We start from the raw sequence: 14676 nt of genomic DNA, 5'->3' as shown, positions 1-14676 counted from the left end.
GCTGCAGTGGGCTCTGTGTTACAGGGATGACCTTTTGGCTGAGGCATGGTGTGGGCTGCTGCAGCATCCTAGCAAAGGAAGCACCAGGAGCCAACACTGTGCCATGCTGCTGGTCCTGGAGCTTCTCAGCCTGGAGGTGAGCAGGAACTGAAGTCCCCTTCCCCTGTAATGGGCTCTAGTGATGGGATGTTACCTCCAAAGAGCCAAGCTCCGGAGGCTTGGCTTGTGCCTGACCCTGAAACGGTGTACCCTGCAAAATGAGGTGCAAGTTACAAGGTGCTGTACTTATCCTCACCCTCATCCAAAACAAAAGAGGAAGAATGTGTGGGTGAGGTGCGGGTGAATTTTCCAACTGAGAAGGAAATGGCAGCATGGAGACATCTGGATGTTTGCATAATGGTGTGCAGGCAGCTGGCTTCATGCATTTGGCACTGCATTGCGCCTTGCATCTGTCCCGGGAGCTGGGTTACAAACCCTGTCGATGCTTCAGGGGCACTCCTGCTTCAGATAGGATTCCAGTTCTGTGCCACTGGAAATGGTCAGTGTTCCTATTGTGAGCCCTTGCTTTGCCAGGAGCTGTGGGAACTCATTTCCAGCTGGTGTGGGTGTGCTGTGGCTGGGAAGGTTCTGGCAAGCATCTTTCTTTCGAGGTTAAAAACATCATTTCAGTCTGACCTCTGAGTTTCGGAGCTTTTGTTGGTTTTCTCCACCCCCAGATGGTTTTTGTGTGTGATTTTAAAATAGCCTTCTTCTCTTGGTTGCAGCTAGCTGATGCGTCTGCTTCTCATTCGAGGATTGTTGTGTTTTATTAATGCTGTTATTATTCCATTACTGTCATTGTGCTCTTTTATAGCAAATAGCTTAATTTAGTTGAGATACACAGATGCTGAGAGTTTAAGTGAAATCTTCGGCACTTGGTATGCTGGGTACTGATATTCCCTAAGCACTTTGATATAAACCTCTCACTTAAAAACAAATCAGCTGCCAGGGGCGTGCTGGGTGGCAGGGATCTGGGAGGAGGGGTGGGTGAGTGCCTGTTTATCCCATGCAGAGAACCCTGGCCATAGGAGTTGGATTCTGTGATCCTTATGGGTATATTCTGGTTCTGTGGTTCTGTTCTCAGGAACAAGTGGAGTGTTTCACCACCAAGGTGGGTCGTGTTGGGGCTCATGTCCCTACATATGTGGCAGCACGGAGGAAATGACACCAGCAGCATTGCTGTTTGGGGGGACGAAGGTGCAGAACGTGCTGCACTGCCTGTGACTGAAGCTACATGGCTGCTGAGAGAGGAGAGGGGCTGAGGGCCAGCACTGGTGCCCAGATGACCAAAGGGACAAGTGACTTGGGTGCTTAAGCCACTCCTGAGGTGCAATCCAGGCTCTTGAGTAGCTCAGGTATTATTGAGATTTTACCTCTTAGTGCTGACAGATGTTGATCTGAAATGGATGATTCTTTCTTGCTGCCTCTGGGCGTTCATTAGTGGTAGTGATAACTGTTCCAAATTGCCTCCCATACCTTAAAAATTAAGGAGGAAAAGCCAAAGCCCCATTACAGTCCTCTTATTTGTGCTCTTAACTCTTACTGCCTTGGCAAAACAGAATGATGTGGGTGCAGGGAATGAATACGAGCAGGGGAAAACTAGAAAGGAGCAAAGTAAAATGGAGCAAATGAGCACCCCAGAGGTTGAGGTGGTTCTGAGGTGTCCTTGTCACCTGGCCGTGGCCAGGAGGATGCTGTGTGCCTGCAGAGTGGGCAGCTCCAGTTCTGGAGGTGCTCCCCCCTCTCAGGCTCCTCAATGGCAGGGATTTGGCTCACCATCTGGGTTGGGTGAGGCAACTGGTTCCCTGTGGAGTGGGGCCAGATCCCCTGCTCACCCCTGCTGCTGGTCCCCAGTGTGCACTCATAATAGCTTTGGCTCCATGGGAAGTTGTCAGGATCATTTTATCTCCCTGCTTTGAGGCAGCTTTGTGGCTTTATCTGGCTTTCGAGACGACCGGGAGAGCTAACAACATGCAGAGAGCATCCTCTGCGGAGGGGACCTGGAGCCCGGTTTTGCTAGAGGTCTGCTTTACCACTTATGAGAAACGAGTTAACCTCCCTTTGATCTCAGTTCACGGCTAACCCTTTAACAAAGTCCTGGATGTGCGAGGAAATCAATACTCAAGGCATTGAATTTAACACCAGCCATCAACTCAAGCGTAACACACACACTGGCTGGCTGCGATTACAAGCAGCGGGCTGGTTTGGAGCTCGTTTGCCAGCTCTCTGGGGTGCACAGGGCAGGCGGCTGTGCTCGCGTGGCTTGCTGGCTCTCGGGAGGGGTGAGAGAGACCTGGCTGTGTCCCATCCTCGCACCCCTCTGCCTCCTGCACCCCTTGTCCTGAAAACAAAGATATTGCAAGTTAAAATTGGAACAGTAAAATCGTCTCCGTTTGCTGTTCTGTCGAAAGCAGGGAGCTTCAGTTCTGCCTCCCACACTGCGGGGCCCACGCACTGCCTGCCTGCCTGCTGCTTGCACCCACCAGCGCTCTTAGAGCCACCTCTGCTTTCACCTCCCCAGCTGTAACCCTGACCTGAGTCAACAGACATGGAAAGAGCTGCTGTGCAGATGATCCAGGGTGAGTTCTGCCTTTGATCAGACAGGTATCGTCCCCAGGCAGTGCCTTGTTAACTCATCTCAGTGCTCCCTCCCCACTGCCAGGAGGCCTCCTGCGTGGGCAAGGGATGTGGCCACTGCCCTCCTAATCTTTACTGATCTTTTCCATGGTGCCTTTTGCCTTGTATTCTCCCCTCTTTCTCTTCCTATTCTACCTCTGTCTCCTCTGAGTGGCTTCACGTCTTGGGGGAGTGCTGAGAAACTTCATTCAGTTCAGGGTCCCATAGCTCTGTTGAGTTGATTCTGGGCCAAATCATACAATCATTTGAGTTGGAAGGGACCCACAAGAGCCATCTAGTCCAACTCCAATGAACAGGGACACCTACAGCTCCATCAGGTGCTCAGCCTGACCTTCGGTGTCTCCAAGGACGTGGCACCTACCACCACTCTGGGCAGCCTGAGCCAGTGCCTCACCACCACTCTTACTGTATAAAGCCTGTTCCTTATCTCTAATCCAATTTCCCCCTCTTTTAGTTCAAATGTGAATGTTGCTTTCTGCTTCTGCAAGTCTGCTGTCTGAGAAGAGGAGGTAAAGGGCTGTAGGGCACAGGTTTCCATGCCCCTCTGGTGAGAAGGACCTGCAGGATCAATCTCCTACTTCTTTCCCATCTAACAGGGCCTGAGTTGCAAGAACAGAATGTCTTTGTCCCTACTTTTCCTAGGGCCTTCACAGTGCCATATGGGATGGGGTATTGGGCAGCCTGATCAGGTGAGTCACAGCCAGCCCCTGGCAGTGGGTTTGGAACTGGATGGGCATTAAGGTCCCTTGCAACCCACATCATTCTGTGATTGTATGTTTTCTGGCATGTTTGTGCCCAGTAGCATGACCATCAATGGATACGGCCCTTCGAAAACACCCAGAGCACTTGTGTGCATGTCTGCTGTGAACAAATGGCTTTGTTTTGCACTGGGAAAGCTGGAGTCAAAATGTCACATCAGTGCTCGCGCCAGAATAGATTGCTCCTTGCAGAGGGCAGCCTTTCTGTCGCTGGGTTTTGCTTTGAGGTTCCCAAGCAGAACCATTCCCGCACAGTGAAATGTTACAATATTTTGGCTTTTTCATCCTGATTTAGGATGAAGGGAAATGTCAGAGCGTTAGTTTTGGTCCCCAGGCCGAGTCCCAGCGCCGTGCTCTGCCTGCTCCCAGCACATTTGATCCGGGCTGGCTCCCTCCAGGTGTGTGGAAATGAGCTGCAGCCTCATGATTCTGCAAAAGCTTCTCGGAGGAGATGGCAGAAGGGTCAGAGCGCCTCAGGAAATCTCCCTCAGGCGATGTGCCGTCACATCTCACAGCAGACAGACAGCATAACCTTCAGGGCATGGTAAGGGCCAGTGTTTTCAACTCGGAGCTGGAGAGCTCGTTTCTCTGACGCGCCATTCCTGCATCCACCTGAAACACTTGTGTCGTAACCTGTTACAGCCTTAGTTGGAACAGAAAACAGCTGGGGAGCCAGTCCGCATTTATCTGACACAGCCATGGGCAGCTGTAGGGGTGTGTATGGGGCACAGCTGGCTCTGCAAACTGGAGCCTCCAAAGGCAGCACTGTGCCACCATGGGAGCAGCGCAGGGAGAGTGCTGGGTGTCCCCCCCCCCTTCCCTCCCAGCAGTACATAATGGCACTTTTTATTTAGCTATTATTTCCCGGTGGCAGATATCTCCTCGGCTGTCTGTTTAACTATCTTTATCTCACCCTCCTTCTCTGTTTGATGTAGTTATAGATAAACAGATAGCTACCTTAGTAAATAACATGTTTTTAAGAGACCGGCGGTATGGTTAACATAGTGCGGCAGCTGTTGATTTGTCTTTCACTGTTTGTTGTTGTTGCTTTCTTTTTTTTTCTTAAGGAAATGCTTTAAATAAGGGATACTTCATCTATTAAAAAAAAATACACTTGTAGCAGCTGCTAAGCCCATCCATAAGCCTGCTTTACGTTGTATTTGTGATGGGACTGACAGTGCATGGAGGAGCCTGATTATACACAATTCCATTTTAGCAAGCCCTGCGATGTAATTTCACAGGGCGATCAGTGTTTGAATGTAATAGCAGCCTCTGCTAAGGTGTCAGAATATTAAAGGCGCTAATGGAAAAGCTCCCTGGTACACAAGGGGGACAGCATTACAGGAGACGTCGCAGATGGCTGGGCACTAAACTAATGGGGCAGGATCCAAGAAGGGAAAAAAAAAGCCTTGAGAAGGGAGAGCTCACGGGAGCACGGGCACCTGCTTCCCTCTCACACGGAAATTAAACAGCGAGCGAGGGGGAGACGAGCGTACGTGTGTGTAAAAATAGAAATCAAGGGGGAAAAAATCCCCCTTCAAAAGGGCTTGGGTGTTTTGATAGTGAACCTGGAGCCGGCTCTGCTTTGGCAAGGTGTGGGGTTCAGTCATGGGGCTGTGTGCTTAGAGGCTGAAGGAGGAGGAGGAGGAGGTGGTGAGCAGTGGCCTCATGCAACACAGCCAAACAGCAGCTCTTTCTTGGCTTGTGATCTGTGAAATCCATGGAGGGAGATGTATGTGCTGAGTGCCCCACTCATCTCTGTGCTCACACCTGCAGCGGCTGACGGTCTGATTTCAGGTTAGTGCCAGCCTGTGCCTGTGTCCCTGCCCCACTGCTGGCTTCCTCCCTGCCTCGGCTCCCATTTTCCCCAGGAGCAGCCAAGGAGAATGTGACTGGTCCCTGCTCCGCCACCTGGAAGGGGATGTGGCTGTGGGTGAAGACATTGCTGGGTTTGGCTTTGTGTCGTATTCTTGACATAGCCCACCTCAGGGCGGCAGGGAAAGGCTCTGTGTCCCTCCTTCCAGTGCTGTTACTCCTCAGTTGTATGCACAGTCCCGTTTCCCAGCCCTGAAGTCACCCAGACCCATGGCTTCGTTTCTCTTGAACCCAAACCCAAGGCTCGGACCCAGGCCCTAGAGGCCTTGACCTTGCACGTCACCATCTACAGAGCACACAGCAGCCGAGAACATTTTATCCAGGATAATCCTCAGCCTGGGAGCAAGGCAGAGACTTGTTCAAACACACGGAAATGTGAAGCCTAAACTGCTTGGCACTTTGACACAGAGGAGCCAGGCTTGCAGGCATTGCACAAGGCACAGTGCCTGCTAGTCCTGCAGGGCTGCTGCTGTGGGTTGGGTCTGTCCTGAAGATGGGTTAGAGTGGTGAATGTGCTTCTGCTGGGTTGTGGGCAAACAAGCTGCTCAGGGACACCTCTGGATGTCCCACGTGCCTCAGTTTCCCTTTGTGAAGCAGGAAAGCTTTACCTGGTTGTGCTGCAGAATGTTTGGGCAGGCAGCGTCTCACCCTGGGCAGTGTCAGAGCTCAGCTGCAGGTTCCCCAGGCTGTGTGTCCGTGCAGTGCTGCAACACCAGCAGGGTGTGTGTGCACCATGTGTGTGCGCTGCGGTGCTCTCATGGGCAGCAATCTGATGGCATGGGCTGCTTGCTCCAGCATGGAGATAACACACAGGCTGCATCCTCCCATGGGCTGGGGTCTGCAGGAGGCAGTCCCCATCGATACAGGGTGCTGGCTGCTGGGGCTCACTGGTGAGTTCTGCAGCCCCTCTTGCTGCTGTATTGATGCAAATGCAACACAGAGCCCCGTAAGTCAGCCAGGCGCACGCAGAGAAAGGCAGGGATGGATGGAGTCGGTGTCAGGGCAGCAATTGCTTATCATGCCTTATCTGGGAATATGAAACTGTATTGCATGACATCCAGAGGCAGGCTGAATAGATATGCCAATTCATCTCGAGCCCGGGCTTTGACAAGCTAGACTGCCCTTGTTGAAAGGCATCAGTCAAACAAGAGCTGCTGGCTGCTTTTCCCTTTCTTATACTTTCCCTCGCTCTCGCGCTCCGTCTCCCTCTCTCGCCGCCTCCCCTCCCTCCTCCTTTTTTTCTAAGCTGTTTCCACACCAAATTGAAAAGCTTTGGAAATAATAATAATAAAAGCCCCCCAAACTAATACCGTTTTAAGTACCCCCCCCTCCCTCCCCAAATGGGATTGATAAAGAACCCCAGTGTATGAAGGCATGTTTAGATAACATTGAGAATATTATAGCTGGTGAGAGAAAGTAGGGGAAAAGCTTCCTGCCGCGTCTAAGCCGGGAAAGGCGACGGCACCCTGGCTAATACGAGTGTTTAATATTTGATGTGTTGGGATAAAGCAGGATCACCTTCGAATTGAATTGAGTGTCAGAATGAGAATCTATTACTGAAATTCTTGTGTGATTTGACAGCAAAGCAGACGATGTTATTCTTCACTAGTTACCGCAATCTTCTCTCCTACATCACTTAAATATTTTTTTCTTTGCTTGAGTAAACACACATTATCCTTTTTTTCCACCCCCCCTTTCCTTTTTTTTTCTCTCCCTCTTTTATACTTTTTTCTTTTTAACGTTTTTTTCCCCCTTAAATCAAACCTGCCTTTCGCGGGGCCGATGGAACAGATTGTTATTTCTTTATTTGTCCTATTAAATGGAATTCCTGATCGTTTAATCCCGCTTTTGTAAGTGATTTAAAAACACTTGAAAAGCTGTGAATGCAGCAGCCCTGCTGACTAAACTGCTTAACAGGGACACGTTGCACCTGGGCTGCTGCGGAGTGGGGGAAATTCCTGCCTGTCGGAGCCGGGCTGCAGGGGATGCTGTGCTGCAGAGCGCTGGAGGACCAGCTTGTCTCCTCACCCTCCTGCTCCTTACCTACTCCTGCATGGGTGTTCTCAGCCTGAACCAAGCCGTGTGGTTTGGCCCGGGTGCTATTTGTTTGCCTTTTCATTGTGCTGGTGAGTTTGCATGGCAAGGAATCCCAGCAAGATATTTCCCGTTCCCCTCTTTCCTGCTGCTTGCAAGCAGTAATATGGGATGGCCACAGACCCGCTGCCCCAAAGGCACTCTCAGCCCCAAAGCCATAGATGACGGAGTGGCACCAAGGGTGCGTTAAACTCTGTTTCAAAGCCCGCTTAGCTACAGACTCAACCTACTTTTTCCTTCCAACACACAAAGTAATATAAAACCCTGACACCTCATCATGGGAGCAGCAGAATGAGGAGGGTTTGAGGGAAATGCTTATGTTGAGCACACAGTTGACATGACAAGGGGAAGAAGATGCTTTTGCTGTCGCAGAGCCATTTTCTCTGTTGCAAGGATGTCAGGGGTCAGCCTCAATCCTCAGGCTGCTGTGCATAGGGGTCCTGCTCCCTCCACTTCCCATCCCCATCCTTCAGTATTTCCTTAACCTGCTGAGCATCCTCACTCCTGGGAGGATCTTTCCAAAAGGAAATACTTTCTCCCTGCGTGGTGTATATGAATATTAAAATAGCACCTCCCAGCTTTGCTTTCCCCCAACTTTGAGTATCCTGCAGGTTATACAGGCTATGAGTGACCCAAGGACTTATTCCCCAGCCCAGTCCTTTTAACGGGACGTGGATTATCTGGTTGCATATGTGGAAATAGAGTCTGCTCCTAACGTCTGGCTGCTCTTAGCTCCCATTTATCACAGGAGGATGTGCTTACCTTTGGTTTGAGATCCCTGCACCAGGGAGCGACCCGGGGCGGTATTTGTGAACTGCTGCATATGCCTATGGGATTGTATAAGTAAATAAATATAATTAATAATCATCTGACTTCAGAGGAGCATTGGCCAGGGGGGAAATGCGGCCTCCACAGAATTACAAACAAAATGAGGAGAAAAAGGGAGAGAATGGAATGGAATGGAAATAACTGTGTTCAGACTGCTTGGAAATGATTCTGCAAACGTCATATTGGTGTTTCGCTGCAGATCAGAGGGGCCGGGTTTGTATTTGAATGAGGATTCTGACCCAAAATATTTTACGAGAGCTATTGGAAAAGGTACCCACGGTTTTTGTGCAGTTCAAATGGAAATGAGAGCAAAATGCTGCCGGGTGCTGCTCTCACCTCACAGGGCTCTGCCTGGTTTCTGCAGCGAGGGAAGGACAGATGGGTGCGATTTCCTGGCAAAAAGGGCAAAAAGCCACTGGTGCTGCCATCGGGACCTTGTGTCGGGTGCTTGCTTTAACAGTCAGAAGAAGAACTTTCCTGTTTAAAGATTAAACGTTGTCTTTAAATATTAAACAGCAAAGCTCTTCGTTCTTGATTGTGTGGCTGCTGCCGGCAGGCGGCTCAGAATTGCCAATTTTAATTAAAAAACTTTATTTTCGAATACAATCTAACACTGGCAGAGCTCCTCCCTGACCAGGCTGGCTGTACCTCCCTTGGCCCGGCTGCTTTCCTCCTGCCCACGAGGTGACAGCAGACACTGCACCGAGTGTGAGCGGCCTCAGCCGGACCGATCAATGCCCCTGGCACTTCCTTCCAAAACCCCAGGAAAAACAATTAAAACCCAATCGATCCTGCAGACAGCTTTGAATATGCATAAGTGCACACTTGACCTTCAGTGGTCAGGCCAACTTCCAGCCGGGCTGCTTAGCTAGTTTGCTCAGGTAGTGGCGGCTGTACCAAATGACCTTGATTAACAAAGCAAAAGTGCTATGCAAAAGAGTTGCTGATCTGGGAGATCCACGGCGTGGGCTCTTTGCCCTGTTCACAGCAATGAACCCTGATTTTAAGCAGCAAAGAGGTGAGGAGGGTATGGGGCGATCCGCCAATGGGTGTTAAGGCAGCCTTGCCCTGTGCATGGCTGAGGCTTTGCTGGGATGATGTTGGAGCATTCTCCTTGCCAGGAGCCTGATGCTCTGCATCCACCCGCTGCAGCCCAGGAGAGGGAGCCAGGAGCCCCAGGCAGAGCTGTTGTGTTTGGCACCCAGAGCCCAGAACTGGGTATGGGGCACAGCACCCCAGCCCATACATGGCCACCAGCGATCCCAGCAATGAAGTTATCAGAGCGCGTTTGTTGAACGTGTTGTGTACACACAAAGTGTAATTTCAGTGAATTATGCATAGACTTAATTAGGAGTTTTAATTGCTAATCATCTCCCAACAGGATTAGCAATGCTGTCTATTAATTATCCGTGGAGCCCTCTGTTTTGCTAAGGCAGGAGCAACAAGGCAGCGTAAACCATTACAGAGGCCGGCAGTGAATTCCCAACCCCAGAGCCATGGCTCCCATGGGGCAGCCATTCAGCAGGGAGCAGAGCGGGGGCACTGGGGGCAGCCCCAAAAGCAGGCTTCGTTTGTGGAGCCCTGCTGCTCCTCCATGCAGTGACTGTATGCAGTGATGATCCCTGCTGTGGGAGGGAGATAGGCGCTGCGGGATTGACCTGATCTCATCTGGGGACAATGGCCCTCACGGCAGCAGAGATAGCACTGTGTGAGTGGTGCTAAGCCCACGCGCCGTTCTTAAGGCTCACAATGCAATTGTGAGCTTAATTCCTCAAGATGAAGGAGATAGGGGGCTGTCAGGCTGTAATTATGGGCGCGTGCATGGTGCGGGACTGGCTTGATTCCCCATTGGCGTTGTCCAGAGGGACTGTGCTGCTCGGGCTCTGGATGCTGCTACAAGAAGCTGTGGGTCAGGAGCAGACCCTAGCTGGGTTACAGGCTCTATGGGACCCAGTGGGGTTTCTCCTGGAGGTAGAGAGCCCAAGGGCTGTACAAGTCCCAAAACACCCAAACATGGAGCCGGGGGCTGCCTCAGGATGCCCACGGTAACACTCCTGTACAAGCCTCAGTATCAGGCCATGGGGCATCTCTGAAGCGGACAGGCCTGCAGCACCTCCTGGAAAGTTTCTTTAGGGGCAGTGTCTGGATCTGTGTTGAATACTGGGGACACAAACCCAAGTGTGCCATACAAAATGTATCTCACGTGCTCCATGCAACCTCTGACCCTCTGCTTCTCTCTTGCAGGCGTACAGCTTTGCCATGGGGAGTTGGCCAAAGAATGGACTCTTAGACATGAACAAAGGACTGAACCTACAGCACATAGGGAGGCCTCACAGCGGGATAGGTGAGTGACCCGGTGCCGTGCTCTGCCCATCCCCATGGTCCCAAGAGCTGCTCAAACCCAGGTGCTGAAGGCCAGCCAAAGGGCTGTGTGGCCTCTGGCTGGCAGAAGGGAAGGAGATGCACTAGGTTGTGCGTGCAGCACAACTGGAAAGGGGGAATGCATCCTGGCACTTAGTCCTCCTGGGGAGTTGCTCCAGGTGTGCTGCAGCTGAGAGGGAATGCGTGCTGGGCTGGGAGCTCTCCCTGCTCTGAGGTGCTCTGGGGACTGTGGTTGTCTGTGGGGCAGGGGCAGTGCCAGGCTGTGGGACATGTGGGTGGCAGGGAACTGGCCCAGGTTCGCTGGGCTGTGCCTCAAAGGGCTGCATCACGCTCGCCTGCCTTGTGTCTGCCTTCCCTTTGCCTCCCAGCCTTTCATCCAGTGTGACATGAGAGCACTAAAGTTTGCAAGAAGGTAAGATTTACTTGGAAAAGTCACCTGCTACCTGGGCCTTGAGGAGGCTGTTTAATATTGTTTCAAGACTCTAACCATTAAACTCTCAAATCAATCCAAGTTAAGGAGATGAATTATTTAAAGCTCGCCAGCTTTTAATTAGCAAGCTCCTTTTGAACTATGGATCTGGTTGCATTATTGACGGAGGTAGCATTAAAATTTGCTTCCTTGCCTGGGAGCAGATTTGCCTTGCTGGTGCGCCATATTGGGGGGTGATGGGGAGTGAGCTGGGGCTGCAGGAGCTGTGTTCTGCCCTGCTTTGGAACCTGTCCTGGAGTCTCTCTGGGGGATGCAGGGTTGTTTTTTGCCTCATCTTTCCTTGTTTTATGTATGGCGGGAGCACTCTGTTGCTGTCATCTCCTACTCTGACAAAACATCCCCAGCTCTGGAGTATCATCTGTCTGTTGTTGATTCCTGCCCGTGTTTATCTCAGCACTGTCTTGTTTAGGTGCGTCTCTGCCTGATTGAGTTGAAAGGTGCTGCTCATATCCCTCACCACTCCAGTCCTTTAGGAAGGCTTTGCTGCCTTGTCCAGGAGCAGGCACATGTCCTGCAGAATTTCCTGCCCTGGGCTGCTCCTCCCTTCCTGGCACAGCCAGGGGGAGGTTGGGGGGTAGAGTGCTGTCCTAGGTGGGGGTCAACACCTGCTCTCATGGTTGCTGGTGCACAGAAGTTTGCAAACCATGGAGGGCTGAGAACTGAACAAAAACATGCATTATTTACCCTCTGGTTCCAATATGGGAACCTCAGGGCCGGATCCTATATGGGAGCCTCACCTTGTGCAGCTGCCACGCATGGGCAGGGGGCTTGTGGTGGAGCCTGGTGGAACTCCAGGGCCACATTCCATGAGGGATATATCTGGGGCTTCCCTGATGGCTGGAGGGAGCTCTGTGTAGTTCAGGGCAGCAGGTCCATGCAGTGGCAGTGGTACAGCCTTGTTCTCACACCGAGGTCTCTCTATCGAGTTGCAGAGACTGATATAAATCAGAATGATTAAAATCACAGGTTTTAATTGAGATTTAAATCAGCCAACAGGGCACCTGCTTTCAGTAATTGATTTTCCTCTATATTCACACTGTTTTTAACTGTTTCCCTAAGGAAAGGTCATGTTTTACTGACCAGCACCTATCAGACCATGTTCAGCTCTCCCTGCCATTGCCCAGGGGTTATACCTGGTTATTCTTTCTTACATCTAATACGGTATATTTTCTACATCTATTTTAATCAATAATGTAATATAATAAGCCTTTACTCTTAGTTTTTAGATTGTCATTACATGAGAGAAACGGTGCGTTACTGTTTGTTATTCAAGAAGTGAGGACTAAAGGATTGGTCCTGATTTCAGCTGTAATGTTCTTCTTTTTCTTCAAACCTCTGTTGTTTCTCGGCTCTGAGCGAGCCAGTGGTTGAACTGAAAATACACCCAGAAAAGGGAGAAGTTTCCAAACGTGCAGAAGAAGCCTCTGCTGTGAAAGTTGATTCCTCATTTGCCCGCTGTGCTTCCACCTGCGGTGGATTGGCTGTCTGCGAAGCATGCTGGAAGTTCAGAGTTCAGCCTGCGGATTCTTTCAGTTTCAGATCTCAGGACCCGTGGGCTCAGGATGGTGCCAACATGGTCCTGGGGCCGCAGAGCTGTGCTGTGCTATGGGGCCGTGCATGGCCGGGGGAGCAGCCCCACAGCATGGGGGTCAGCAGCCCCGCAGTGCACAACCCTGCAGGCACCCGCGCTTTCCCAAGCCTGACTTTCTCTTTTCATTTACTGATTGGAAATCTCGGAAGGTTAGGGCGTGATATTGTTCCTGATCCAGAGCATTAATTAGGCCTCGGATAGAAGAAGAGGAATTGCGTGTTTTTAACAGTGAGGTTAATGGGATGCTCGCAGAGTAGACAGTTTTAATGAGCTTCAACTCAACGTGCAGTGAGTTTACTCTTTGTGTTAAAAGGGTCACACTGCAGTAGTTTGATGTGGATTGTCTCCTGGCCCCCAGTGTCATAGGTGAGCATCTGTCAGAGTCCAGTCAGAGCGCATTTACTTAGTGACACGATTCTAATTAACTGCCGCTGGCTGCCAGCGCCCGCGGTGCCCCTGCCCTGCCCGCGTCCTGCTAAGTGCGGGGCGGGCACACGGATGGTGCCTGTAGCTGTCAGCACCCGCTCTCCCCCCGCAGCTTTATTTCAGCCTGCTTTCCTTTCCGCTTTTCCTTTCTTCTCGGGATGCTCCAAGTGCTTCTCTCTGGTGCATGAACCAAGGGGATGGGGACAGCGTTTTGTGATGCTCCCCTCTGCTTTTTGGCCACCTCTCACTCCGGTCTCATTCCCCGCTGGCTCTGGGAGCAGTGCAGGCAGATCCCATCCTTCAGCTCTCAGCAGAGGCAATGCAGAGCCCATCATCCTCATGCCAGGGGCGCTGGTGGCAAGAGCTGAGCATAGAGCTGGGAGCTGCCCCAGGGCTGCTGCCACGGACCGAACGGCTCTCCCTTTGCCAGGCAGCCGGAGGCAAAAGGGAAAAGACTCAGAGTTATATAATTAAAAGAGACTTAAGGAAAAGTAAACAGAAATGTCATCAAATGAGTGGTGTCATTCTGAATTAGCGCTGGTAAAGGTCAGGCAGCTCCAAACAGGTGCCGCGGTGAGGCACTGCACCCGGCCAGCAGAGCGTGCTGCAGGGAGCGCAGCGGGACGGGGATGGGGACTGTGGGGTCCCGTGTCCTTTGGGAGGGACAGGGCTCCGTGCTGGCCGGTCATGGGCTGTCAGCGTCCAGTCAGAGCACATTAACGTGCTGACATGATTCTAATTAACTACCGTGAGAGGTGTCACAGCTGGAAAAGCAGTGAGCGGAGATGAGCTTTTAAAAAAAGAAAAAAGCAATGTGACAGTCCTCTTTTTTTTTTTATTATTTTTCCCCCCCTTTCTTTTTCTTTCTTTTTCTTTCCTTTTTTTTTTTTTTTTTTATTTTATTATTTTTTTTTTACTCTTGTGTGCTCTCTCCCCTCCATGTGGGAGTGGATCTAAAGATAATTAGGATGTCTGGCTGCCTGGGAACCTGAGCCAGGGCTCTTTTGCTTTCAGTCATTTAAGTTTTTCGACATCTCTCTGAAGGGACTTGGTGGCGCAGTGGATTACTGTGCGCCAGAGTGACAGAACACTCTTCTAATCGTAAACCCTTTTTAGAAAAGATTCTGCTCTCCCTTTTTCCCCAGGAGCAGCGGGGGGTATGTTCTGATCACTGCAGCTCTGTTCCCATACACGCTACAATGGGAAACTCAAGGTCTTTCAGCTGTTTCCTGCAGTTAACAAAGGAAGCACAGAAGAAAGAAAGGAAGGATGATTGAGTGTTTGTGTTGACTGCAGTCACCCCTCCGTCCTACCCAGCCGAAAGTCGATGGCGCGTGGGGGCACGATGCGCTGCTGGCCCCGCTGTGCTGGGGATGTTGCTGGAGCTGGCCCGGCTTTCTGGTGGAGGTGAGATAGTTACAGGGCTGTGGCTGCTCGGGATGAGCCTTGATGCAGTGCCATGTGCTGTGATGCCATGCTCTGCAGTGCCATGCCATGTTGTCCCAGGCCAAACCATTGCTGGCATCATGGGAGCACAGGAGGGACTGGTGAGGGTG

The 14676-nt window shown here is 51.2% G+C and overlaps 1 protein-coding gene across 6 annotated transcripts in view; it reads left to right on the top strand.

Moving 5' to 3' along the window:
* Window positions 1-14676, top strand: part of ERI3 (ERI1 exoribonuclease family member 3) — a 93959-nt gene that overhangs the window by 58198 nt on the left and 21085 nt on the right. For 5 of the 6 annotated variants that reach the window (XR_001556889.3, XR_014932804.1, XM_015870228.3 and 2 more), the window contains exon 7: window positions 10476-10575. Coding sequence is in view for 3 of the 6 variants with exons in the window: in XM_015870228.3 (XP_015725714.1) it covers window positions 10476-10575 (100 nt within the window). In the remaining 3 variants the exon portion in view is untranslated. Of the gene's footprint in view, window positions 1-10475; window positions 14528-14676 lie in introns of all 6 variants that reach the window. The other variant, XR_014932805.1, reaches the window with a different exon arrangement.

This window comes from Coturnix japonica, chromosome 11 (genome assembly GCF_054131305.1).
Source record: "Coturnix japonica strain WE chromosome 11, WE-NBRP24, whole genome shotgun sequence".
NCBI lineage: Eukaryota > Metazoa > Chordata > Aves > Galliformes > Phasianidae > Coturnix > Coturnix japonica.
Note: the sequence above shows the minus strand (reverse complement) of the source record. Positions and strands in the feature narration are given on the sequence as shown.